The sequence below is a fragment of the Peromyscus californicus genome, unplaced genomic scaffold (genome assembly GCF_007827085.1).
Source record: "Peromyscus californicus insignis strain IS unplaced genomic scaffold, ASM782708v3 Scaffold_18__1_contigs__length_77618521, whole genome shotgun sequence".
Classification (NCBI taxonomy): Eukaryota; Metazoa; Chordata; class Mammalia; order Rodentia; family Cricetidae; genus Peromyscus; species Peromyscus californicus.
Window position 1 is genome coordinate 43,421,412 of NW_026294480.1, and position 25,537 is coordinate 43,446,948.

The 25,537-nt window shown below is 45.4% G+C and overlaps 1 protein-coding gene across 2 annotated transcripts in view; it reads left to right on the plus strand.

Moving 5' to 3' along the window:
* The first annotated feature begins 651 nt into the window (after positions 1 to 651).
* The window catches only part of Arl15 (ADP ribosylation factor like GTPase 15), a 391,154-nt gene continuing 366,268 nt past the window's right edge, over positions 652 to 25,537 (plus strand). The window contains exon 1 of one of the 2 annotated variants that reach the window (XM_052743304.1): positions 652 to 785. In XM_052743304.1, the coding sequence (XP_052599264.1) occupies positions 738 to 785 (48 nt within the window). In that variant the 5' untranslated portion in view covers positions 652 to 737. The remainder of the gene's footprint in view (positions 786 to 25,537) is intronic. The other variant, XM_052743305.1, reaches the window with a different exon arrangement.

A 25,537-nucleotide genomic window follows, 5' to 3' on the forward strand; every position in this document is an offset into this window, starting at 1 on the left:
AGGTTGTCTAGGGTTCTAAGAAAGCCTCCGGGCTCCTTACCCGGTGCAACGCTGGTTCAGAGCAGCAGGAAGCTCCCGTTCAAACTGTCCGCCTTAGCGGAGCGTCTAGGCGAGCTCTCCCCGCCTCCCCAGCCCAGCCTGCCTCTTTAGAGGGCGCATCCGCCCTTCTAACCCGCAGGTCCTTGGTGCTTCAAGGCCACAGGAAAGCGCTCGGGGTGGGGGAGAGAAAGTAAAGTTTCCGTGGCTGCCACGCCTCCCACCGCCCCGAGCGGGCTTCCTACGAAGGGCTGGGGCGGGGACACCGCCGCTCTCCAGCCTCAGGCTGGGAGCTTCCCGGGGTCTCCAGCTGACTGCAGGCCGAGGGAGCCCCCAAAGCTCGGCGGGCGACAGCGCCTTGCCCAACCTCGGGCCGGCGCTTCCGCCCGCCCGCCCGCCCCGCCCCACCCCCCTGCACACAGGAACCAGCACCCTCCGGACTCCCGCGCTTCACTGCTGCCCTCCTCCGGGGGGTGCCTCCCCTTTTATAGGCGCTTGGACCAATGAGCGTGCGCCCTTCCTTCTGCCCGCCCTCCCGGCCAATCGCCGCTCCCCTGGTGTAATCTTCGGCTCCTCGGCTACTCTCGGCGATTTTCGCTGTTGCTGGCATTTTCAGGAGCTGCTCTCTCGCAGCCCGAGACGCTGCTTTTTTTTTTTTTTTTTCCGGGTTCGGAGCCATTCCGGATGCTTTAGGCTGCCGGATGTCTGATCTCCGGATAACTGAGGCGTTTCTGTACATGGATTATCTGGTAGGTGCGGGGCGCGGGGTGGCGGGTCGCCTCTCGGATCTCGCGGTGGCCCATGGATCCCCCCCAGCCTGGAGCGGCAAGGCAGCCTCTCGGCTGGCTTTCTTTCTTTGGGATGGGATGCCCTGGGCGGCTTTCTCCCCGGGGCTGGCTCTGAGGGGCGGCGTCGGGGGGGGGGGGGGAGGCCGGGCTGACAGGTCCGGACGCGGCGGGGACCCGCGGGGCTGCGGGCGCTGAGGCCACGCTCCGCTCCGCGCGCCTCTCCACGCTCCCGGCGCAGGACTTTCTTTCCGGGGAAGCTGGAGTTTTCCGCTCTCCCCTTCGCAGAACTCCAGGTGCTATTAAAGAGCCATAAGCAGAATGACTCGCTAAGTGCCCGGCAGGTCCAGTCATTTGGTTGTTATTAGATCTCTAAAGGAATGACCTGGGTCGCGGCGGGATTTTAAAAACACATTACCAGAAAGTAGACTGGACTAAACCACATTTGCAACCCGGCCTGCTCAGGATTGGGCAGGGACAGGCATTGCCCCACGGCTCTGGTTGTGGTGCACGCCGCTTTTGCTTTGTGCACGGCTTGGCAGCCGGTTTTAAATCTGCCCTGTGCTGGGAAGTTTAGGTGGGAAAAGTTTTTTTTAGCACAGCGCAGGAACGGAGGAACACTCGTACGTGTTTCTAGAATTGTGCAAGCCTTGTGTTTTTGTTCCAGAAATTGTATTTCCACAGAGCTGCCTGTTTGTGGTCATGCAGATCCTCCTTGACAGGAGCTGTGTTCGATCCCATACAATTACTGTGTTGATGGTGTGAGGCTCAACCGCTATTGCCATGCAGAGCTCAAGTAGATGGTTAGAAGCGTTGGCCCTCCTGTCATCTTGCAGGACACATGGTTTTCCACTGCAGATTGGCCTGGCAGAGATTTGCCAGTGCCTTCTAGGAACTGCACTTGAGGCTGGACGGAGAAAGACTGAGTGCTTTCCAGATCAAGGAGAGGGCTGCCTTTGTAACGTTACCTGTGTATGAGGGTTTATTTTAGATATGCAGGAATATACGTTTCTGCTTAAGCTTCATAGTTTGATGAACTCACTGGCAAGGATGGAGAGCAGTTAATGCACGGGCTTGAGAGCGAAGCCGAAGTCAAAGACTCCGAGTTGAAATTTGGTTTTGCTGTTTACATATTTATGGCAGTAACTTCTGTCTTTGTCATAAAGGGGTGTTACCCACTCACTGCTGGAGCCAGTTTAAGTGAGTTATCTGTTTATGAACATTCTTTAAAGTACGAGGTATCTTGTAGGTTGGTGAGTCTCAAATATGTCCAGAAGACTATTTTCAAAATTAAATGACGGAGCTTATCCCATACAGTGCTATGGCTATCTCTTGTAATCTGCCCCAGTAAAAGCCAGTTTGTGGAGGAAAAATTCCAAAGAAGAAGAAAGTATAGGCTACGTGACTTGTACTGCTGGAAGCTAATTTTTGGCACTTAACTAAGTATTGCTTCAAAGATCAATTCGGGGCTTCTCATCATTTTCTCATTATTTGTCGAGGCTGTTTTAAAACTGTATCACATAGCTGTCTTTGGGGTGCCAGACCCACTAAAAGCACTGAGGGAAAACAGCGTTAAACATTACTCAGGTGAACCTCCATCTAGACATAGGTTCAGGACAGGCAGATGAGTATTTGTGGGCATAGGTTCCGTTGAGTGTTTAGGTCCCGGTCCCTGGGCCCTGGTTCTGACCTGGCTTGTTTTACCTGCTGTGCCCCAGCCCCTTGTTCGGCCTTAGTGTAAGATCATTCTTCTGTCGCTTTCACTGTGCTTCCAGAAATTCCCAAGTGCAGCGAAACAGTCCCATCAAAGTCCTTGGCTCTCCTCTGAGGAGCAGAAAGCACAATCTTAAAGGCAACAGTTCAGGTTTTATGAGTGTGTTAGGTACCGTCGTGAGAACACTGAAGAAAGTCCTCCACTATTAAATGGACCGGAGGGCAAACAGAACCAACGCCAGCTCCCCACGTAGCTTTATGGTGCTTGCTTTTTGCTGATGAGCTCTCAGAGAAGAGGGCAAGCAACATCACTCCTTTCTTCCTGTCTTTCAGGTTGACTTGTCTGCTCACGTATATAGTCTTTGCAGGGTGTTTATTTCAAATCCCATTTCTGAAAAAAAAATACAGGATCGATTTCTTTGATTGTGCCTCAGATCTTATTTGTGAAGTAAATTGATTCCTAGGTTCTTTTACTTACCTTCCAGGAAGGGGAAAAAATGTTTCTTTCATTCCAAGTTGGATTGCAGGCTTTGCTGAGTGGACTAGAGTAAGTGCTCTTTTCTTGCTCCTGACGGAGTAATGGTGTGTGGTGGCCTCTTTTCTTCTCTGGGAACAGTGTTCTGCATTTTTGTTGTTATGTTGGAAAGATACGCTGTGTGTGGAGGTATTGTCCATTGTTCTTTATTTGGGTATCATCACTTAATTGTTCTTGTTTGGAGGTGAGTCCAAAGGAAGGAAGAAAGAGATGGTGTGTGTGTGTGTGTGTGTGTGTGTGTGTGTGTGTGTGTGTGTGTGTGTGTATGTATGTGATGGTAAGATGAATGAAGGGAATGCTCTGATCTTAGAGGTTGCAGTTAATTTCTTGAATGTTCTCAGAGGTGACAGCTAAGGGGAAGGCTCTGCCTTAATGTTTAAGACAGAGGTTTTATTACTCTTGGTTCAGGGAGAGAGTGATAACTTGCAAATCTTAAATAACTGCATGTTACACCTGGCACCGGCCTAGCTTAGTGCCTGGCATGAGGTTAGAGCCCAGGATTACATGGTGATTGAGTGTGAGGTGGGAGGGGCAATTCTGTTCCCTTTTCTGGCTTCTAAACTGAGGCAAGATAATATCTGTTTGGATTAGGTGCTTTGACTTTCGGAATGCAGAATGTATCCTTTACACTCAAGATTATCAAGATAGAATTTGTTTAGCAATTTAAACGTGAAAGTCTTATCTTTTCTAGATAATGCGGGTATCAGCTGAGAAGGTCACATCTCTTTCCCCTTTCTCTTGAGGGAGTTTGTAAGTCATGTTCTACCCAGACAGGTGAATGGGTCAGGATTTAGCTGTCACCAACAGGCGGCATACCTCTCTCTCTCTCTCTCTCTTTTTTTTTTTTCCAAGACAGGGTTTCTCTGTGTAGCTTTGTGCCTTTCCTGGAACTCGTTTTGTAGACCAGGCTGGCCTCGAACTCACAGAGATCCGCCTGCCTCTGCCTCTTGAGTGCTGGGATTAAAGGCGTGCACCACTAACCGCCCGGCGCACACCTCTCTTGCTTTGATGGGTTAAGGTAATGTTTAGAGCTTTGTAAAGAGAAAAAAATAGGATAGAATAAGTTATTATATGAATTGGATTATTTATTATTATACCTAATTAATACTATTATAAGAATAGAAAAGAATAAGAGAATATTATAAGTTCTACAAGAATAGAACTTATTATAAGAAAACGATACATTATGAATTTCTTTCTAGGGAGCGTAGACAGGGTTAATTTTTACATTCCTTTCAGTTCAAAATGTTTTTGCTTTGCATGTTAATTGGTGTGGGTTTCACCTTTTCCTCTTTGTACCACCAACACAGCAACAGTACAGTTCATTATTCTCCACAGAATACCAGTGATGATTAAAAGAGATAGTGGAGGTAAATTTATTTGTAAACAGTACATTGGCTTTCAAATAAAAATGTTAACACATTATGATTATGTTGCTGATGTTATACTTCCTGGGGAATGACTGTTATTTAATGGTAAGGGTTGGGTTGCATTTTAAATTAGTCTATATATTGAAGAATTGGGAGGGTATTCACAAAGCAAGAAGTGATAAGACTTTTGAGGGTCATTTAATACCTCTGAAAAGTAAAGCCACATTCTCATATTTTTAAGGTTTATTTGCATTATATATATATATATATATATATATATATATATATATTTTATATAAAGGAGTGTTTGCCTGCAAGTGTGTATACACCACATATATGCAGTGTTTGCAGAGGCCAGAAGAGGGCGCCAGACCCCCCTGGACCTAGAGTGATAGACACTTGTGATCAGCCCCATGGAACTCAGGTTTTCGGCATGATCCGTCTCTCCAGCCCACTCACATGATCTTTAGCCCATTCAACAAATACTTCTGCGAGCCCTCTTTGTATATGTTCCTGGAAGCCACCGAGAATGAATTACAGTGCTCCCCTTGTTTGCAGGACTGCAAGGCACATGGCTCTTGGGGAGCCTATGGCAGGAGAGGTTGAGGTGGCCTATGGAGATCAGGCAGGTTCTGACACGCTGTTTGGCTCCGTAGTGCACTTCTTTCTTGCATTCATTCCGGAATGAAATGTCAAGTGAGACTTGCAAATGTGTCCAACCTGCTCGATTGGTCTTAGGTGCTGTCCGCTGTTCATTTGTCTCTTAGGCTTGGGATTTAGTAAGGTTAACTTACTAAGACTTCTCTGTATTCACTGATGAACTTGGCCTAGTTTCTTGGTCATAGGCTGTGCCTGCTTAAGGAGGGCATACACACACACACACACACACACACACACACACACACACACACACAAACACACACAAACACACGCGCGCGCGTGCATGCTTTCCCAGGTTCACGGAGCTAGCAAGTGAGTGAGGTGGCCTTGTAGCTCTAGGGCCCCCTTTTCACTGTCTCTACCTCCAAGCCGTTCTCTCTAACGCAGGGCAGGGATTCAGGCACTTGGTATTAAAAGCTGATGGAAAACAGTTGGATATTTACATGCTTCATGTAAATACAAGTAACCTTTATAGAGAAGGCTGGGTGGAAGGTATTGTGTGCTCAGCCTTCTGTCCCATAATGCCTTTCCTCTGGTCACTGAGGTGATCATCTGGCTCTAACGTCTCATCAGCAGATACAGATGGGTTACTAAGCGTCATTACTGTCACTTTCGGGACCACGTCTGCCTTCTACGGCTCTAGTCCCTCTTGCTCCTGTTACCAGCACTCAAGATCTACTTGTTAAGTCTGTTGTACGCCTTTACCAAGTGCAGCCTAGAAGATGTGGCTGACTCCCAAACACTAGGCCGCAAGGAGGCTATGGCCTTCAGCAGATGACATTTGCTATAAGGGATTTTTCAGTGAGGGTATGATAACTTTCCCTGATATTTTTCATAAATTGAGTTAATGATGAAGTATTGGGTAGCTTTTTATTACTATCAGGATGTACCAGAGTCACATTTTATTTTTATAAAGGTGTTTTTTTTTCGACCCATGTTTCTGCACATCCAAGGTCAGGAGTCACTTCTACTGATTGCCTTCTTATTGGCAAAATTCTGCTATGTGGCAGAGCTTTACCTGGAGAGATAGGGGATGTCATGCCCATGTTGGTATAGTCTTTCTCCTTTTTATAAAATTACTAGGATTCAATCATGGGGCCTCTACCATAGTGATCTGGTCTTCACCTCAAAACTCCACTTACAGATACCGAAGTTGGATTGAGTTTCCAGCCATTTAATACCATTAACACATGTCTTTGGTAATTAAAGTCCTGTACGACTTGGAGGTGGAGGCAGGGACAAGCTATTTTGGAGCCTGCAGCTACTTTTAGTTATGATGTGGCATCTCCCCCAAATGCTTCAGAAGTCTGAGCAGGGAGTCCTGGTGGACCTCCATGCTGTCTTGATATTCTTGATTTTGAGCAAGGTGTTTTGTGTTTTCATTTTGTATTGATTCCCCCATTTATATGGCCGGTCCCGACTTCTTGTGCTGAAATAGAGATACTGCTAGAATCTGAGCTGGGACCTGCAGCCACGCCAGTTCCCTCACTGCCTTCATCCCTCTTCAGTCACTGAATTCTAGCCTGGTGAAGTGGAGGGCTATGCACCAAGTGGAGTGCAGAGGGTTTTATTTTCAGCATCTAATTTAATCGTGCCACAATCCTGGTCATCAAATGTGCATACAACAGATTTAGAAAAGAGGAAACTTGAGGCTCTTCATGAAAGGTGGAATATTTGCTGGGATCATGGAACCAGTAGAAAGGGTCAGGGCTGGCATTTAAGTCCAGCTTGGTAGATCCCAGCCTGTGCTTATAAACATTGTTCAATAAAGCTCAGCTAGTATAATGAATTATTGTGGAGGAGGTGCTCAGGCTAATGCTGCAAATTGAAGGGTCACTTGATTGTTGCTGTCACTTGGTTTCCTGTGGGAACTCCAAGGACTTGTGTGGGTGTGTGCCTTGAGGCAGGCACCTGCTCACACCTAGTCCCGCCTTCACTTTTTGCATAAACATTGGCCTTGGCTCTTTGACTCACAGCCCAACACACCTACACGATTCTGAGTGACTGGCCACTTGAAAGGTTGAATTTGTAGGACAAACTCCTCTGGTTCCTTTGTAAATTGGTTTGCTGGGAACTAGTCTGACCACTGGCCTGCTTCTCCTTGGGCCCAAGACTTTCTCTGTCCTTTGAGAGAGGGATTCCTGTGGGTTCTTTGTCTGAGAGGACAGTTGCTGATTTTGCCTCTGACCCTTGGGGAAGAGCATGTGAGTGTAGAGCTACTCTGGGACCATTGACTGCAGCACAGACAGTCTTACTGGTTCCGGCCAACCTGAACATGAAGTCAGGAGTGAAACGGAAGGAAGAGAATGTACAGGCTTTCTTGTTTTACTGTTTTTGGACTGCCAGCCCACAAATAATGACCCGGAGATTTCTTGTTAATTATGAAAGCTCGGCCTATAGCTTAGGCTTGTTCCTAACTAGCTCTTATAACTTAAATTAACCCATTTATATTAATCTATGTTCTATCACATGGCATTAACTTTCTTTTATCTTACACCTTCTGTTTCCTCTGCATGTCTCCTGGTGTCCTTGCCTTTCTTATTCTCAGAGTCCTCTCTGTCCCCAGAAGTCCCTAACCTCTGCCTAGCTAATGGCCATTCAGCTTTTTATTACACCGATCACAGCAATATATTTCACACAGTGTAGAAATATACCACAGCTTGGGGACCGTCTTTTGTGTCCTGACTGCCTGGATCCAACAGGTGTTAATATTTTGCATTTTTAACCTCAAAGCTTCAGTGCTTTTAAAAAACAGACAAGCAACACCCCCCCCCCCCCCCCCCCCCCCCCCGCCAAAAAAAAAAAAAAAAAAAGGAACTTCCAGGCCACAGCTGAGGCTCACACTCTTTCCACACCTACTGTCATTGGTGACAGCTCTCCGGAAGTTAGTGGATCTTGTTTTCATGCCTCTCTAGGATAAATGTACGGGTGCTTAAATTGTAGAGTATTTTTGTAGATTAAAGTTTGTACAGGAATTGTGACACACTGCTCTTTTGAAACCTACTCTGATGATGTTTTTGAGCTTAATAAATGTTGCTTCGATCAGTGAGTATTTGATTCATGTTTCTGGTTTGGATGTTACCGTTCTGGGTTAGCTGTAGAGATCTTACCTGCGCTTGGTGAGACACTCACTTAAGGGACTAGGGTTGGTCCTCAGAGGTGTGTATGGTGTTTCTAGTACTACATGCAAGTCATCCAAATGGAATCTTGTTAGGTTAATGGGAGCTTTTGTGAAGTCCACCAGTTTGTTTTCTTTGAGGTTTTGAAGTTACTTTTCTAATCACTTTAACCGTGAGCTGAATGTGGGTGTGTCAGGACTGAGATGATTTTGATAACATGCTTATTATTAAAGTAAAAGCTTAGAGAAAGACACAGCAGAGCACAGTGGGGGAAAATCAGGAACCTAGCAACCACAGATGACAGTTGACACGCATTTTAGCATATTGTCCTGTAGTCTGTATGTGGACTACTATCCATGTAGAAAATCATCCTGGACTTATAATGGGGAAAAAAAACTGTTTTATGCAACTGTGTACACTTACACACTTTTCAATTTAAATAGTTTCTCCTCTGCAGCATGGAGTTTCTGCATTATCCCTGTGAATGGGAGTTTACTCACGAGTCACCTTTCCTGAAGGCATCACGTCTCCTCTAGCTTTGGCTAATGTCACGAACACTGTCAATGACATTCCGCGTGTTCTAGTTTCACGTCAGTTGGCGTGATTAAAACACACTGGCTAAAGGCAACCTAGGGGTAAAGCGGTTCGTTTTAGAGCTGAGAGTTCCAGGTTGTAGTCCACTGTTGAGGGGAAGTTCGGGACAGGAACTCTAAAGCAGCTGGTCATGCCACATCCACAGTCAGCAGCAGAGAGAAACGGATGTCCCGTGCTGCCTGCTGCTTCCTTTCAGCTAGGTGTTTCACTCTTACACAGTTCAGGGCACAGCCAGTGAAATGGTGCGGCCCACCATGGGCTAGGTTCTCCTACATCAATTGACAATCAAGATAATCGCTTGTAGACCCGCCCACAAGTCAAGCTGATCCAGACAATTCCCCGACTGAGCCTCTCTTTCCAGAGGATTCCAGCGTGTGTCTAGCTGAAAGTTAAAACTAACTAGCACATTGTATAAACGCGTGGGGTTTTTCTAGAGTGAATTGTCCAGAGTGGGTGTATGATGCTGTGGTGAATCTTCCTACAGGAGGGGCTCCAGTGCCAGAGAGGTTCGGGGTGCTGTCAGAGCTAAACAGGTTCCTTTACTGTACAGCCAATAAACAGCCAGCCATACATGCTGACGTGCACAGTAAATCTCTAAAAGGGACACTGTTATAGGCAGGGTTCTTACTCCTTTCTGGGTCATTGTACTTGAGGATCAAATCCTAAAAGTAGGTTTCTTGGGTCAAAAGTTACCTAGATTTTTTTAAGGTTCTTGATATTGGTTAAATAGTTTAATATTTGTAGTGTACTTAGGATACCAGCCACTTTTTGTTAGGATAAAGTGTTGAAGCGAAGATGGTGGTGGTGATGCTAATTAATATTGATGGAAGATTACTATGCCAGATTCTGTGGGAAATGGTAAGTACCTACCTGTCCATTCCTTTTTGGTTTTTCGAGACAGGGTTTCTCTGTGTAGCTTTGCGCCTTTCCTGGATCTCGCTCTGTAGACCAGGCTGGCCTCGAACTCACAGAGATCCGCCTGGCTCTGCCTCCCGAGTGCTGGGATTAAAGGCGTGCGCCACCACCGCCCGGCCATACCTGTCCATTCTTTTCCTTTGTCCCTTCAACTACCCTGTGAGAGTTGTGGGATCTGTTAATTCTGTCTGTCTGTCTCTGTCTCTGTCTCTGTCTCTCTCTCTCTTTTAAATGGTTGTGGGGACCAAAGCTCTAGAAGACTTGAGCAGTTACAATTGTCTTAGTTGCTGAAAGATTGGTGACAACTTAATCTGTATGTATTTTTTGTTGGAGAATAAAACTGAGTTTGAAGTCTGCCCAAGATGTTTCATCTGTAATCTGTGTACTATGAAGTATTTCTCAATTCAATTTATGGCAACACAGAGAAGACAGAGGACTATTACTAAATGATCATAAATTAATTTATGTATTTTAGGAAATTATATTTCCCGATTTTTGTGGATATTAGACTAGCTTTCCCATTTGAAATGATACTAATTGCTGCTAGCTCCTAAAAGGTTATTATAAGGCAGAATTAAAAGATGATAGCCAAGTCCTCAAGTTTACATGTATATTTTTAGAATGTACTTATTTCTAAAACTCAAATATTAGGAACCTGGTCATATAGAAGTCACCCTGGACCACCAATTCCTCATTCACAAAAATGAGATATATTAGAGTCTGTGTGATGATTTGCATGAGTAAAAACATAGTCAGTATGCTCAATTTACTTTTGCTTATATGGCCTTTATTTTCTGGTGCTCTTAGGCACCAGAGATATACAAGTGTATAAATGACATTGACTTTCCTTCATGTTGCTTAAGAACTCTCATGCAGTGAAAACTAAGCAGTTGCCTTTTGGGTAGTATTATTTATTTAGAGGAAAATAAAGGCGCTGAATAAATAATGGGAATGAAAGAAAATAAAGGAAACTAAAAGAGCATAGAAAAGGGGAACTCAGCGTAGACTTGGGGTCCAAGGAGTGCTTCCCAGAGGATTATTTTTCATTTGCAACATTGAAGTTGAGTAGGGTTGGCCCAGTGACAGGCATGGTCAGGGCCAGGCAGGGAACAGCTGTGCGGAGATTTGGGGGTGAATAACATCATGGCTTCAAGAACCCTGTGTGACTGGGGCAGGGTTTGGAGCAATGACTTCACCCCAAGCTGTGGAATCCACAGCTCGTAGTTATAATCTGGAAACCTTCCAAGGTTGCCTGGAGTGCCGTGGTTAGACCTGGCTTTAAAGGAGAGGAGAGGAGATCGGCCTGCAGGGAGACTTGTTAGGGAGATGCTGTGCCGATCCAGGAATGAGCCGGTGGTGAGGGCACAGTCAGGTGAGGGCAGAAAATAGATGGGCCATTTAAATAGATAAGTATCACTTAAGAATTACCGAGATTTTGTAATTGGATGTAGACTATGAGAAGAGATCTCAAAGGTAAAGTCTTGAGTTTGGGGTTTGAACATGGTTTTGGTTATCCAGCTCAGAAAAACAGATGACCTTGAAACACAATAACTATTTTGCTGACGAATCTGCTGGTTGACCAGGTTCAGTGGGGGAGTTAGTCTTACTCAGGATTCCTCCTGCGGTAGAATCATGTGGCAGCTGGGGCCGTCTCAGAGCTTTCTCATACACGCGCTTGGCATCAGGCCTGGGAATGCTGTAGTGACTGGGTGGTGGCATCTCTGTCAGTGGTCTTTCTGTGTGGTGGCCTCTGGGTCGTCTGACTTCTTATGTGGAGCTTGAAGGCTTGCAGAGCTAATGTACCAAGAAAAACTGTCAGGTTCCACCGGGCTTTTTCTCATCTATCCTCAGTGTCGTTAACTGGCATCCTGTCTGCTGTTCTGTTCACTGTGACACTCACAAAGGCACACTGAGGTTTAAGGCTCTTGGTGGGAGGACAGTTAAGAGTTTATGGGCGTGTTTGAAAACTATCGCAAGCACTGAGGTGACTAACGGGGCCACATACTGTTATAAGGAACAGGGCAGAACAGGTTGGGGAATAAAGTGAAATTGATTTCAGGGTAATTGGGTTTGAGGTTCTTGTGTAAAATCTAAACTGAGTTTTAAACAGGTAGATGGAAACTCAGAGGTGAGTCTGTTGATGAATGTAATGCAGAATGGGGCTGGGAAGAAGGTGCAGGTGGTGAATAAAATGCCTGGCCTGCAAGCATGAGAATCTGAGTGTAGATCCGTAGCATCCGTGTAAAAAGCTGGGTGCTGCAGCATGCACCTGCAATCCCAGCACTGGGGAGGCAGACACAGGAGGATCCTTAGGGCTTGCTCGCCAGCCAGCCTGGCCACACTGTGCACCTCCAGGTTCACTGAGAGACCTTGTCTCAAAAACTAAGTCGGAGTACGATTGAGAAATTCACTTGACATTGTCTGCTGGCCTCTACATGGACACAGACACACAGTATATGCTCATCTGTACACACATGAACACATGCAAACAATATATACAACACACAGACACACAGACACAGAGAAGAAATGCCTAACAAAGGTCACTTACTGTACTACAGTTGTGCCATAGTATGCTGGTAACACTGTGTGGGAAGTGTAGTGCCATGTTATTTCATGTTACTGTCATCTCTAAGGCTTAGAGAAAATTGGATGTCATGGCTCAGATGTGATGGAGCCAGAATTTGAACCTAGGTCTGGCTAATGTCCAAGCCTACGTCCCCCTCCACTTAGACAGTAATGTGAGACTTTCTGGTGCCGTGCTTAGGGCTACCTTAGACACATACATCTTTGAGACACTGCACACACCCCTGTTCAACTTGCTGGGGTCCCTGTTGTGAATAGCACAGAGGTTGCCACTGGGCTAGCCATGGCTCTGTATTGGACCTCTTTGTCCTAGGACAAATGACGTTGTGTCCCAGTGAAGACGTAGGCTGCAGCTTCTTAGTATCATCAACTTTTGGTACAGGGTACACAGGATAAAGTACCCTAACCAGTGGTTGGGCTGAGAGGCTGTCTAAGTGATGACTAAGGCCACTGATTATGGAGCCATGCTGAGTGCATTACTAGTATTCCAGTTTTTTGTCCCTCACGTGCTGCGTAGCCTTTATGTCTCATTTTCCTTCTATGTAAAATGAGTATAATGGCGCGCCCACTTTATAATGGGGTATGTTCACACACACCGTATGATGCTTCAGTCTACAGTCAGCTGTGTGTGATAGTAAGCACTGTATCTCTTAGTGACATTGCAGGTGTCTTAGTTTGTGCAAATGTATTATTTGGTGTTTGCACAACGAAAAGTCACACGACGATGCATTTTCTCAGAATGCGTTGTTCCAGCTAATGCTCAACTGTGTGCGTGTAATTTAAAAGAATGTGACACTGTTAAGTACTATACAGGTGTTATGATTGAGTTGAGACTTAATATACAACAAGGACATTTGTCACTGTCATCACCAAACGGTTGTACTTCAGTTTCTTTTCGGTCTCCCATGCCAGCCTTTCAACACTCTCCTGGCTTCCACCTACTAGGCAGAGTGCAGAGTAACTGGGTCAAAGATGCTGGAGCCGTTTGCTGGTGTTTCAAGTGGCGGCTATTTCTGATTTTTACAAGGGTGAAAGGTCCTAGCTTGGCATATGGTAGCCCACATCTGTTCTCAGGCCAGTTGGGAGGAGCTATTATGTAAGTGTGGGCAAATGAGATGGGCAGCTTTCCTGTGGAATGGGGTGGTAGTTTGGAACTCTTAGCTCCTCTTTGCTTGGAACCAAACAGTTTGAAAGTCAAGCTTCTGCTTTTGGGAATGTCGAGCCCTTGCGTGTGATTTATTGGCTGTTCGTTTATCCTTTCTTCTTTTATGAAGGTTTCCTGAGCGGCTGCCTTTGGTGGAAAGAGGGACACAGGACTGATTTATGGCAGAATGCTGGTGTTCTTCATCATTTTGAATGCTTCCTGAATTTGTGACGACCGCTTCTTCCAAATCACCTTGCTAGGTGTAGGAAGCCTTTGGTGATTATTGGACCACTTTCTTTTTGTTTCATTTTTTGTAGACATACTGTTTTTCTGTCTTGCCCATGGGTCTTCTTTCTTCTCTGTGACATTCCCCCCATGTCTGGTTGGCTTTTTAAGAGGGGATTTTGTTTTGCTAAATGACATTTTGATCATTATTTATCTGCCTGAAGTGGAACATAATAACTTAAAAAGGGTTTTTTTTTTTTTTTTTTTGGTTTTTCGAGACAAGGTTTCTCTGTGTAGCTTTGCGCCTTTCCTGGATCTCGCTCTGTAGACCAGGCTGGCCTCGAACTCACAAAGATCCGCCTGCCTCTGCCTCCCAAGTGCTGGGATTAAAGGCGTGCGCCGCCGCCGCCGCCGCCGCCGCCGCCGCCGCCGCCGCCGCCACCCGGCTTTTAAAAAGGTATTTTAAAGACTGGGTCATCTATCTGGGAGCATTTGATCACTACTGGATTTCCTGCATTTCTGCTATTTCAGGGCCCCTGCAGTCCCGACCGTGGATAAGCAGTAGGATGGCCTTTGCAGCCAGAAGGAAAGACCCTTTTTGTCATTTCTAGGGACATGGGCCACCATTTCTCTGCAGCTTGAATGTGTAGTATGGGTTCTTGGACTAGTGATGTTTCCTTTTCATCCAGATATATCTGTTTGGGGATAATGCTTAACTATATCGGTCATCTTTGGAAATATTCATAGGCAAATCTTTTCCACATTTATTGCCCTATTAATAATTGTAGGAGCTGAATATTTCATTTTGAATAGTGTACACATGGACACAGGCACATTCATAACCACCCACCTGTGCATGCACATGTACACATACACACACAAGAGTGTAACAGACCCACTGGTTCGAGTCTTTCCTCCTCTGTTTTTAGCTAGTCCCTTTTTGTTGTTCAAATCCAGACTGTTTTGGGGTTCATCATCTGGGAAAAGATGACTTGTCCTAGTACAGTGGGTGATATTAAAACAACATAATAGCAGTCGATGAATATACTTCTAAAATCGAGTGTGGGAAAGGAGATAAAAATTAACAAGGGCTTTTGTTTTGCTAAATGACTTTTTTTATCTTTGTTAGCCTAAAGTGAAACACAGTAACTTCAGGTCATTCATTAGGAGTCTAGAGGACTCCTGTGTTGAAATACCTGATCTGCTTGTTTTTTTTTTTTTTTTCTGGTTTTTCGAGACAGAGTTTCTCTGTGTAGCTTTGGAGCTTGTCGTGGATCTCGCTCTGTAGCCTAGGCTGACCTTGAACTTACAGAGATCCGCCTGCCTCTGCCTCCCAAGTGCTGGGATTCAAGGCGTGTGCCACCGCCGCCCTGGCGTAGGTGAGGATTTCTAATGTTTCTTTTCAGCTGTGGAATTCTCTCTTCCCACCCATCTTTGTGCAGAATAATATGACAAACCATTTTATTCTATAACTTTCAGTGACTGATATTTTCTTCTTATTACCAAGGAGAAGAGTCTGTTTTAGATGAACACAGACACTGACCTGAGATGTGAACACTGGCTCTGGGGATGTGACTCACGGGTACAGTGCTTTCCTAGCCTTTGTGAGGCCCTGGGTTCCATACCCAGCTCTGGAAAACAAAACAAAACAAAAAGCAAAAGCAGCCAGGCTGAGTGGTAGAGTACATGCCACGTTGTAAGCTGTGAAGACTTGATCACTGAGGGTTCATAGTTCATATTCTAGTTGATCTGGTTCTGTTTTGTTCTTTTATTTTTGGTGTGCTGTTAAGAAAAAAAGCAGATTCCAATTGCAGCGCAGTTGGCAAATGTTACAGATTGTGAAGTAGCTCCCGGTGCCATCTTGAGTTAATCTTCAGTCGTAAGGCAGAAGGTAGGTTTCACCAGGAGGCCTGCACCCTCCTACCCCCGCCCTGCGGAGTGTTCCTCTGGCAGCACGAGTGAGTGTAGGTGGTTTCCAGTGCCTTGAAGTTTGAAACACAGAGCATTTGAATATGTGCTTGTCATCATGTCAGTCTCTAAGATGATTAGAATTCACCTTTCGTGTTAGACGCCTTTCTCACGTATCTCAGTGCCCTTCGCAAGTCCGTTTGGGGAAGAGTTCGAAACGCCTGATGTTCAGACTCAGACCTGGGTGGAAGTCAGGTCCCGTCACTCAGGCCTTGGGTTAGTGGCCCTCAGCATTTTCCCATCTGACAGAGAAGCCTAGAAATCCTCAGGCTGTTCTCATTGAGGGCGGGATGAGTGTTGAAACACCCAGCATGTGCTCGTACCTTTCTAAATGTCATTTTTCCTCCCTTCTGCCATGACGTGCCAGATAAGGGCAGCCTTTTTAGTCGAACGCCGGAGCTTCTGTGTGACCTCAGCGGGTCTGGTTATTAGTGTCAGTCCTCACTTTAAAGGAATGCTTGATTAGGAATTCTGTTCTCAGAAATGCTTGCATGTGGAAGGAGTGGCCTCGCAGGGGGTTGTGATTCCATCTTCTGGCCCGAGAGGGACAGGGGCTGATGACAGGCGGAAGGCGGTTTAAGAGGCTTACCTCAGTGTGTAGTCAGAAATGCAGGCGGGCCCACAGCCTTTCATTAGTAGACAGTCTGTACTTAGGAGGACTGTGAGTAAGCCTGCAGGAAGAGGGACCATGGATATGCAGACTCTGAAGCCGCTAGGACTCAGACAGCGAAGAAGCGAGGGAGAGATTGATTGACAGCTGGGTCTTAGTGGTGGGCGAAGGATAAACGCTTCAAGACTGAGGAAGAAGTAGAAAGGGAAATAGGCCGAGTGCCCAAGGGCAAAAGTCAGCAAGCCCTGCAGCCCAAGATGGGCACCCAGACATCCTGGACTCGCCGACAGCCTCAGGCGATTCTCTGACAGTACTGTTGGGGGGATGTTGGTCTTCAGCAAGCGACATGGCTCTTCAGACACATTGTGGAGTCTGTGGTGTCAGCTGTCGTAGAGTGGCCCAGAGAACCGGTTCTGAACCCAGAGGCCCAGTCCTGGAGCTTGATAAGATCCAGCTGCTGAGGATGAGGTGACCTCTGGACCGGAGTTCCGGGCTTCAGCAGGAGGTGATGGGCCCTGACTCGAGGGTTGCAGCCTTGCTCTGGCTGGAGAGGAGAATGAAGTGGAAAAGGCCCAGAAGGGAACTCTCTTGGCCGAGCCCCTGGTGTTTTCTTCTGTGATCCAGTTTCCACGGGATTCCTCTCTTCATGTGTGAGGGCCGGTGGTTGACAGTAACATAACTGTCCCAAGATCTCTCCCAGATCTGTGTTACCTAAAACCTCACCTTTCCCCCTCGTGGTCAGAAACCCAAGAGAGTCCCAGATTGCTTTATTTATTAGCAAGCAATAATAACACTTGTGATTCTTGAAATGGGTGTTAGGCGTATTCTCCCATTATGGAGGATTTGTTCCCTGGGTGGTCCAGTAAGAAGTAACAATGTCGTAGAAAGGACTTGGCCATTAGAATTAAATATAGACTTCATAGTTCTCATTCTCAATGAAAAGTTCAACAGAAGTCCTTAAATGACAATAATTTATCAAACAACAGCAACAACAACCCCAAACTCAAACAGTTCTGAAGTGTGTGTTATATGAAGGGCAGTGTAGGAGAGAAAAATGGAGAATGAATCCATTTTTTTTTGAGAATTAAATGTTATTGTCTTTATGGTCCTGAAAGTACATGGCAAATTGAAGGCCTCTGATCATGAATGATATAAAATATTAAGTAGCGTTAAAGATTAAAACACGGAGTGATCTTGAATGATGAAATCGTATATAATATATTCCAACTTCTTCAGTCCGTGTATAGTGCTTTGCCTGTCTGGACAGGGCTACAAGGTCTGGCTAGAAATGAATGATGGTTTCTCACCTACCTACCCACCCACTCTCCTTTCTTTCTCCCTGCATTCTTTTTTAAAAATTTTTAATCAAAATATGATTATATCATTTTCCCTCTCCTTTTTTTTCCCTCCAGTTCATCCCATGTCACCCCTCTCCAACCCATCCTTGACGGCTTCTTTTTATTATTATTATTATTATTATTTTACACACACACACACACACACACACACACACACACACACACCCTTCTGGGTCCACTTAGTGTGGTTTGTGTATATATAACTTCAGGGCTGACCACCTGGTGTTAGATGACCTGTTTTGGGCCTCATCCCTGCGAAAGACCAAGTCTCCCTCTCAGCAGACATTAGTTGCCTATAGTTCTTTATCGGGGGTAGGACCCCGTGAGTTTTCTCCTCCGCATCTCAGCATGTGTATTGGCGTTATCACTTTTTAGATCTTGTTTCGGCAGCCATATTGTTGCGGTATCATTGGTACAGCTTCTCTGTCATTTCTAGGAGTCGTAGTCTCACATCAGACTTCTTGGTCCTGTGGCTTTTACAGCCCCCCCCCCCCCCCCCCCACGGTGTTCCCTGAGCCTTCCGTACAGGAGTTGTGTGGTCGATGCTAGGGCTGTGATCAGCTGGTCTCTGCATTTTGACCAGTTGTGATTTGTCTGAAATGGTCTCTGCCTGCTGCAAAGAGAAGTGTCCTTGGTGAGAGCTAAGAGCTAGACCTCCTGTGGTGTAAGCATACGCTTTAGAATGCAGTTAGGTAGGGATCCCGGTGATGTAGTGAAGTGGAGGTGGAAGGTTCTCTAAAGTCCGTGATCTCACTAGCCCTGAGTGTGTGTTCTAGGACCAGGCATGATTTCCCTTGTTTTGAGCAGGGCTTATGACCAGTTAGACGGCCGTTGGTTACCCCTGGGATAGGAGTGCAGTCATTGCACTTTTAGGGCTATCTTGCCATCCCGGTCATTGCTGTGGTTCATGGGCATTAGGGCTGGGTAGATCTGTTGACTGCTCCCGTCCTTTGACAGCCTGCACGGCACCTCCAGCTCAAGTCTGCCGAGTCTTTTATCGGGGGTCTGTAGTGTCCTCAGCATTCAGGACTTCTACCTCTGGGAGGTGACCAAGGCCAAAGCCATGGCCTGTGTTGCTTTTGGAGTCTCTTGGACTCCCCGGACCAGCAACTCAGAAGGAAGTTTCTCATTCCTGGGGTTTTTGTTAGAAAGTGTATGTTCTTGGGGAGAGTATTGTCAAGCCAAGTGGTGTAATTTCATTTAAGATATGCACACACGCCGGGCGGTGGTGGCGCACGCCTTTAATCCCAGCACTCGGGAGGCAGAGCCAGGCGGATCTCTGTGAGTTCGAGGCCAGCCTGGGCTACCAAGTGAGTCCCAGGAAAGGCGCAAAGCTACACAGAGAAACCCTGTCTTGAAAAACAAAAAACAAAAAACAAACAAAAAAAAAGATATGCACACACATACGCATGCACACACGCACGCACGCACGCACGCACAATCTATATTCATATGTAAGTATATACATATATGCCATTTTAGGCAAATATAAAAATAATATAATTCTTTCAGGCTTTTGGAAACATCCTTAGTGTCATTTCCCCCCTTTCATCCCTCTCTTTGTGTACTATCCCCCCCTTTCCAGCTAAGCCCCCCTCCCCATTTTTCCCACCTTCCCCCTCATATCTTGGCCTCAGATTCTGGGCAGAGTGCTGAGAGTTGGCCCTCTGGCTTTGCAAAGTCTCCTCCTTCAGGGAACTTTGGAGTTAACATCATGGTTTTGCATCCATCACAAAGGCCTTTACCATCCTATAATCCAGACTGCAGGCTTTCCATCTTTCTCTGCTCTTAAAAAAAAAAAAAAATAAAAGTCAGTTCCAGGGCCTGGGAAATGGTTCAGTGGGTAAAGGGCTTGGTGCACAACTATAAGGCTGGGAGTTTGGGTCCCTGGACACCATATAATAGCTGCATTGGCGTGGTAGTGTGGTGGTGTGCCAGCAATCCTAGCATGCAGGAAGCTGGTGGAGCAGGGAGTCCCTGGAGCCAGTTGAAACTGGCCAGCTCCAGGTTCAGTGAGAGACACTGCTTTAATAAATAAAGTGGGAAGTGGCTGGAGGAGACATCTGATGTCAACTCCAGGTCTCTACATGCATATGCACAAATATGCATGCCCACCTGCACACACATATGCCCCCGCCCAAACACACACACACACACACACACACACACACACACACACACACACACACACACACACACACCTGTTCCAGTCCTCAGAAGTGAGAATTTGGCAGGTTCCTGCCCACATGTCAGGTTCTGGCACCTGTGCTCCAGTCTAGAGGCAAAGAATGTGAGGACAAAGGTCCCTCAGCCTTGTTCTTCCTGCTGGATCACATTCTGGATATTGCCAGCTTAGCAGGGACAGGTGACCTGCTGGTGAGATGCTTATGGGCAGAGCAGCAGCCGCACAGTGACGTCACTGCTAAGGAGGGTGCTTTCTGTACTCACCTGAGTAGATGTCAGGTAGTGTGTCCACAGTTGCCCGGACAGTAACCGGTGGAAAGTGAACCATGGCCATTCAGGAGGAATAGGGGTGCTTCAGGGTGTGGCCAGCAGCTCTCCTGTGCACGCAGAGCCTGTCACTTCTGTCTGGAATGGACTTTTTTTCCCCTTTGGACCCCCTTTCACCTCTTAATGGTGGACACTTAAAAGTGTCCACGCTGTAGACAAGAAAGTCTCTGAAACCTCTAATTATGGGTTCAGTGTTCCTACTGTGTACATGCCTTCTTCCTGCTAGACCCTTACGAGTCGTACTTGTCTGTCATAAGAATTGTAAATTACTTTTTTGTCCAGAGTTGGAAGAGTAATGACTTCAGGGTTTGGTCTCACGTATTATTTCATACTTAGTGCTTGTCTGCAAGTGAATACCATAATACGGGTGCTCTGCAAGGACTTCTTTCCATCCTTCTTTCCTTTTTGTGCAGAATTTTTAGCTCCCAGTCCTAATGGATAGTGAAGGGATATGTTTTCAAGGCAGTTACTCCTCCTCCTTTTGTCTTGCTAAATTAAAATATCCCTTCCTTTTTTCTTTCTTCTTTAAGATCAGAATTTTCAGAGCGTTTCTTGCCTTCCACAGCAGGTAAGAATTTAAGCCCAAAATACATTTTTTCTTTGTGCAGTGCATGGAATTTTTAGTGGTGTCTTGCTAAAATTTGGCTGCAGTGAAATCCATGCGTATATAATATGATCCATGTCTCTGTTAGGTTATTTTGCTGGCTGCGTTTTCATAGCTGAGGTTATGTCTGCTAGGTGGCCTTTCAAGTCTTGCTGAATTTTGCAAGAGGTTAGTGATTTCAAGTCCCAGCTGTGGATTTCTTAGGAAGTACAAATACTCTTAGGATGCTGGTAATCTTATTACAATGGAAGTCACCTTAGGAAATATCCAGAGGGCAATTTGAGTAGCTTTGGTTATATGTATATTTTTTTTCAGGTCAATTATCATCATCCTTTTCCCCAGTTTGAAGAAGTTATGGAATACATGCTGAGAAACAAGCCTCCACATTTTGCAAACGAGAGACCTTATTTTATTTTGTAATGAGGCTTTTTTTTTTTTAAAGCTATTTTTCCATGTGAGGAAATAGCTTCCGAGTCTATGAAGGGAGCTGTTAAGTAATTCGCTGTTAATGTTTGCAGTGGCAGAGCCAACAGAAGGCCATACCAGTTCTAAAGTAGGTGGCCTTCCCAGTCTCAAGTAGTTACCGAATAAAGGCAGATGGACCTTTACTCAGAGGTGCCATCCACACACTTCTACACAGCTCTCATACCTTGGAACCGGTCTTGGGTCTTCACTTGCCAGTCTGCATGCCTTGTATCTTTGCGTCCAGCCCATCTGTCCAGAGCTGCTGATGTGAGCAAAGGCCTAATTAGTCCACTGTATTTGGAAACAGGTGTCGCAGGCCTAGGCCTGGGCCTCATCCCAGGATGCTTCTTGCTCACTCTCATTTTTTTGTTTTACCGGTTTTCCCATCTTATTCCCAGGACTCTGGGCTTGGCTCTGCTAACTTTGTATTATCACAGCAAGCAAAATCAAGATGAAGGACTGCCTAGGACATCAAAACTAGAACTGGCCGTTATGATAAAACATTTAAAGAGCAGTTCTCTTAAAAAACACTGGCTTTTCGTCCCCTGATTGGACTGAAATTGTATCTTAAAATCAGTTTTGTTTTTTTTTTTTTGTTTTTTTTTTTTTTTTTTTTGGTTTTTTGAGACAGGGTTTCTCTGTGTAGCTTTGCGCCTTTCCCGGAACTCACTTTGTAGGCCGGGCTGGCCTCGAACTCACAGAGATCCGCCTGGCTCTGCCTCCCGAGTGCTGGGATTAAAGGCGTGCGCCACCACCGCCCAGCTCTTCCATTATTTTCATCATTACCTTTTGTGGTAGATTGAATGTATTTGGCCCCCATAATCTCACAGGGAGTGGCCCTATTAGGAGGTGTGGCTCTGTTGGAGTAGGTGTGGCCTTGTTAGAGGAAGTGTGTCACTGTGGGGGCGGGCTTTGAGGGCTCAAAGTATGCTTAAGCTACTCCCAGTGTCACAGTCGACTTCCTGTTGCCTGCAAGATGTTGGATTCTCAGCTGCTTCTTCAGCACCATGTCTGCCTGCATGCCACCGTGCTCCACGCCATGATGATAATGGACTGAACCTCTGAACTGTAAACCACCCCAATTAAATGCTTCTTCTTTATAAGAGTTGCCTTGGTCATGATGCCTCTTCACACCTGTGAGGTTTCTTAAGGAAAAGAACGGAAAGATTAAGTAATCACATTAATTAAAATAGATTTTTCTCCTGTTTTTCTTTTTTTGTACACTTCTTAAGTAGAACTATCTTAACATGTTTTAACCCATCTGTGGTTTGTTTTTGACAGTCTGTCTCCCCCCAACCCCCACACTTTCCTTGGGTTAAACAGAAAACGAAAATGTGATTGGTTTTGAAATACTGTTCCTTAGTTCTTCTCCTGACCAGCCCAGGTGTAGATTCGTGAATGATGACTTTGAGTTTATCTGGCTATTCTGTCTCCAATTGGAAATAATTACGTGCACAACTTTCATTCTGAGCTGTCTTCTGTTCTGGAGATTTACAGCGAAAATAGGTCTTTGCAAATACTCCTAAGCAGGGAAGAATATGAGGTATAATCATGTGAAGTTTACTAACCGTTGCTATCCCACGATTAAAGGATGCTTGGCTTCTAAGTGCCTCTGTACATCCACCTCTCACTAATTAGAGGGAAGAGGCCATCTGAGAACACTATTGTTAGGGTGAATTTGGAGTCTGGGTGGTGGACAGCCCTTGGGCTGAGGTAGGATGCTCAAGGGTTTGGCGGTATTTATAAGGATTAGAGGTTAGAGAGAGAGAGGAGAATGAAGCAATGGTGCTATTCGGGACAACGTTCCCTGGAGTACGTTGAGGTTTTCTCAATAATTTTAGCAGCTGCAGTAGCAGCACTTGAACTTTAGGGGGATGTAAGACGGAAGAGGTAGAAAGTAGGTTCTCACTGACCGAAGATTAAATATTTCTCTCTAAACGATAACGCACTTGGAAAGTTTACTGACAAATGCTGGAGTCCTTCCTTGTGGTTTGGGGATACACTGGTTACGTTTCTGTTGCTGTGATAAAAACACCCTGACAGAAGACAAGTTAGAGAAGAGAAGGGAATACTTTGGCCTCAGGTGCCAGAGGGATGGAGTCTCTCATGGTGGAGAATGCGTGGCAGCAGTCAGGGAAAGGTAGCCATAGGAGCAGGTGTCTGGCTGATCGTATTTTTATCACACACTGGAAGCAGAGAGGGAGAGCAGGAAGTGGAGCCATGATGTAAACCGTCAAAGCTTGACCCTGTGATGTACTTCCTATAGCAAGGCTCCACCTACCTAATGATTCATGATTCTGCCACCTTCCCAAACACTACCACTGGGGATTAAGTGTTCAGATGCACACGCCTATGGAGGCTCTTTTTTATTCCTACCACACTGGAGCACCTACTTTTTAAAGGATTTATTTTCTTTGTGTGTGTGTGTGTGTGTGTGTGTGTGTGTGTGTGTGTGTGTGTGTGTGTATGTATGTATGTATGTGTATGTATATTACCACAGAGGGCATTGCATCCCCTAGAACTGGAATTGCAGGCAGTTGTGAGCCTCCCAAATGGTAAGCTCTCTTAAGAGCTAAGCCGCCTCTCCGGCCTCCTGGACTTACTGTTTCAAAAACAAATATTGCTCTGTATCAGTTTGGGTTGGGTTAGGCTGAGAGTACAGAAGACCTCAAACAAGGTGGAGGTTTTTTCCTCGTTCATGCCCAAAGTCTGGACAATCAAGGCATAGCCGCTCCTGTCACTGTCAGCCAGGCTCGCTCAACTTTGTATACTTGTCATTCTGTTTGTGCCCATGACAAGTCAGGTTGATCACCAGAAATTCAATGTCAGCTAGAGAACAGAAGTAGGACAGAAGAGAAAAAGGGTGTGGGGGGAGGGGAAGGCTAGAGAGTAATTTTCCTACTCATCTTTCAGGAAGACTGGCAGACAGTCTTTTATTTTGGTGGAATACAATTCATATTTTCAATAGGGACAAATGACTTTTTCCAGCTTACTGAGAGAGTTATTAAATAACTATTATGTTACAAAGGTGTAACACTGAATAATTTCCAAAGATGGATGGAAAGAATGGATGTTGGCCAAGTTCATGAGCATTTTCAGCTTCCTGGTTTGAGGAAACCAGTGGCATTGCCCCAGGAGAGTTCAGTCATGCATTCATTAAAAATAAGCCTAGTAGTATTGCAGTTTATGATAATGAGAACTTAATATTAAGTGATTGCTAACATTACATGACCTGCCATTTATATTAATAATAGTACCAGGGAATGTTTGGAATGTTTTGAAAGTTCTGTTGAGTCAGTAACTTTATCCATCCAGTTATCATCTTAGTTTGATTTTCCATTCTGTTTCTTTAAATGTCTATTTTTAATAGTCTTTGGCTTTCCAATCTTTTTCTTACTAGCTTCCACTCATACTGAATTATGGGAGCCTTTGATAGAATTAGCTTGGTCTGACTAGTTGGCCTTCAAAATGAATCATTTTTCAAAGCCATCTTTTCACCACCACAGGAATCTGGGGAGTCATCTACCTGCTGTCTTCTTTGTACAGCAGATAAAAATCACACATGCTGAGATTTGTGGCATTATAAACCTATGGAGAAGATTTTACTTGACAATAAGCCATGATAGCAATGTTAAACTGTCTAAAACTGGGGTTATTTTGACTATGCACCAATTTAGTGTACTAAAAATATCCAGCTAAAGAAAGGCAGAGCATCCAGTATTCGTATTCAGTGTGCACAGTATGTGGATGGGCATGAGTTTTAGGAACTTAATCTTGATTTGGGACTGAGTCTGTGCATTATACGTCGAGAACTTCCTTAGTGTCATGAGATCAAGGACTTGAACCTCTCAAATGAGCCCATTCAGTGCATTCTGTGAATGAATGTTTCTCTTTGTACTGGTTTCCTTTCTGCCCATTACAAGGATTGTAGGCACTTACCATCTAATAAAAATTGAACTAAAATGTGTGCTAATTAAAATTGTGTCAGAGAGGCTGGAGAGATGAGGTCTCACTCAGTAAAGTGACTGCTGCACAAATATGACGTCCTGAGTTCAGGTCTCCAGATCTCACATTAGGAAACCAGGTGTGACATTGGGTACCTGTAATCCCAGCACTGAGGGAAGACGGGTTAGGACAGCCTGCCTACTCAGTCAGTGAGCTCCAGGTTCAGTGAGGGACCCTGTCTCAAAAAGATGGAGGAATGAGGGGTGAGGTAAAATGAGATGAGAGATGGCAGCGAGCACTAGCTGATCTTCCAGTGGAGCTGGGTTCGATTCCCAGCACCCACATGGTGACTCACAATCTATAACTCCAGTTCCAGGGGGATCCAGCACCTTCT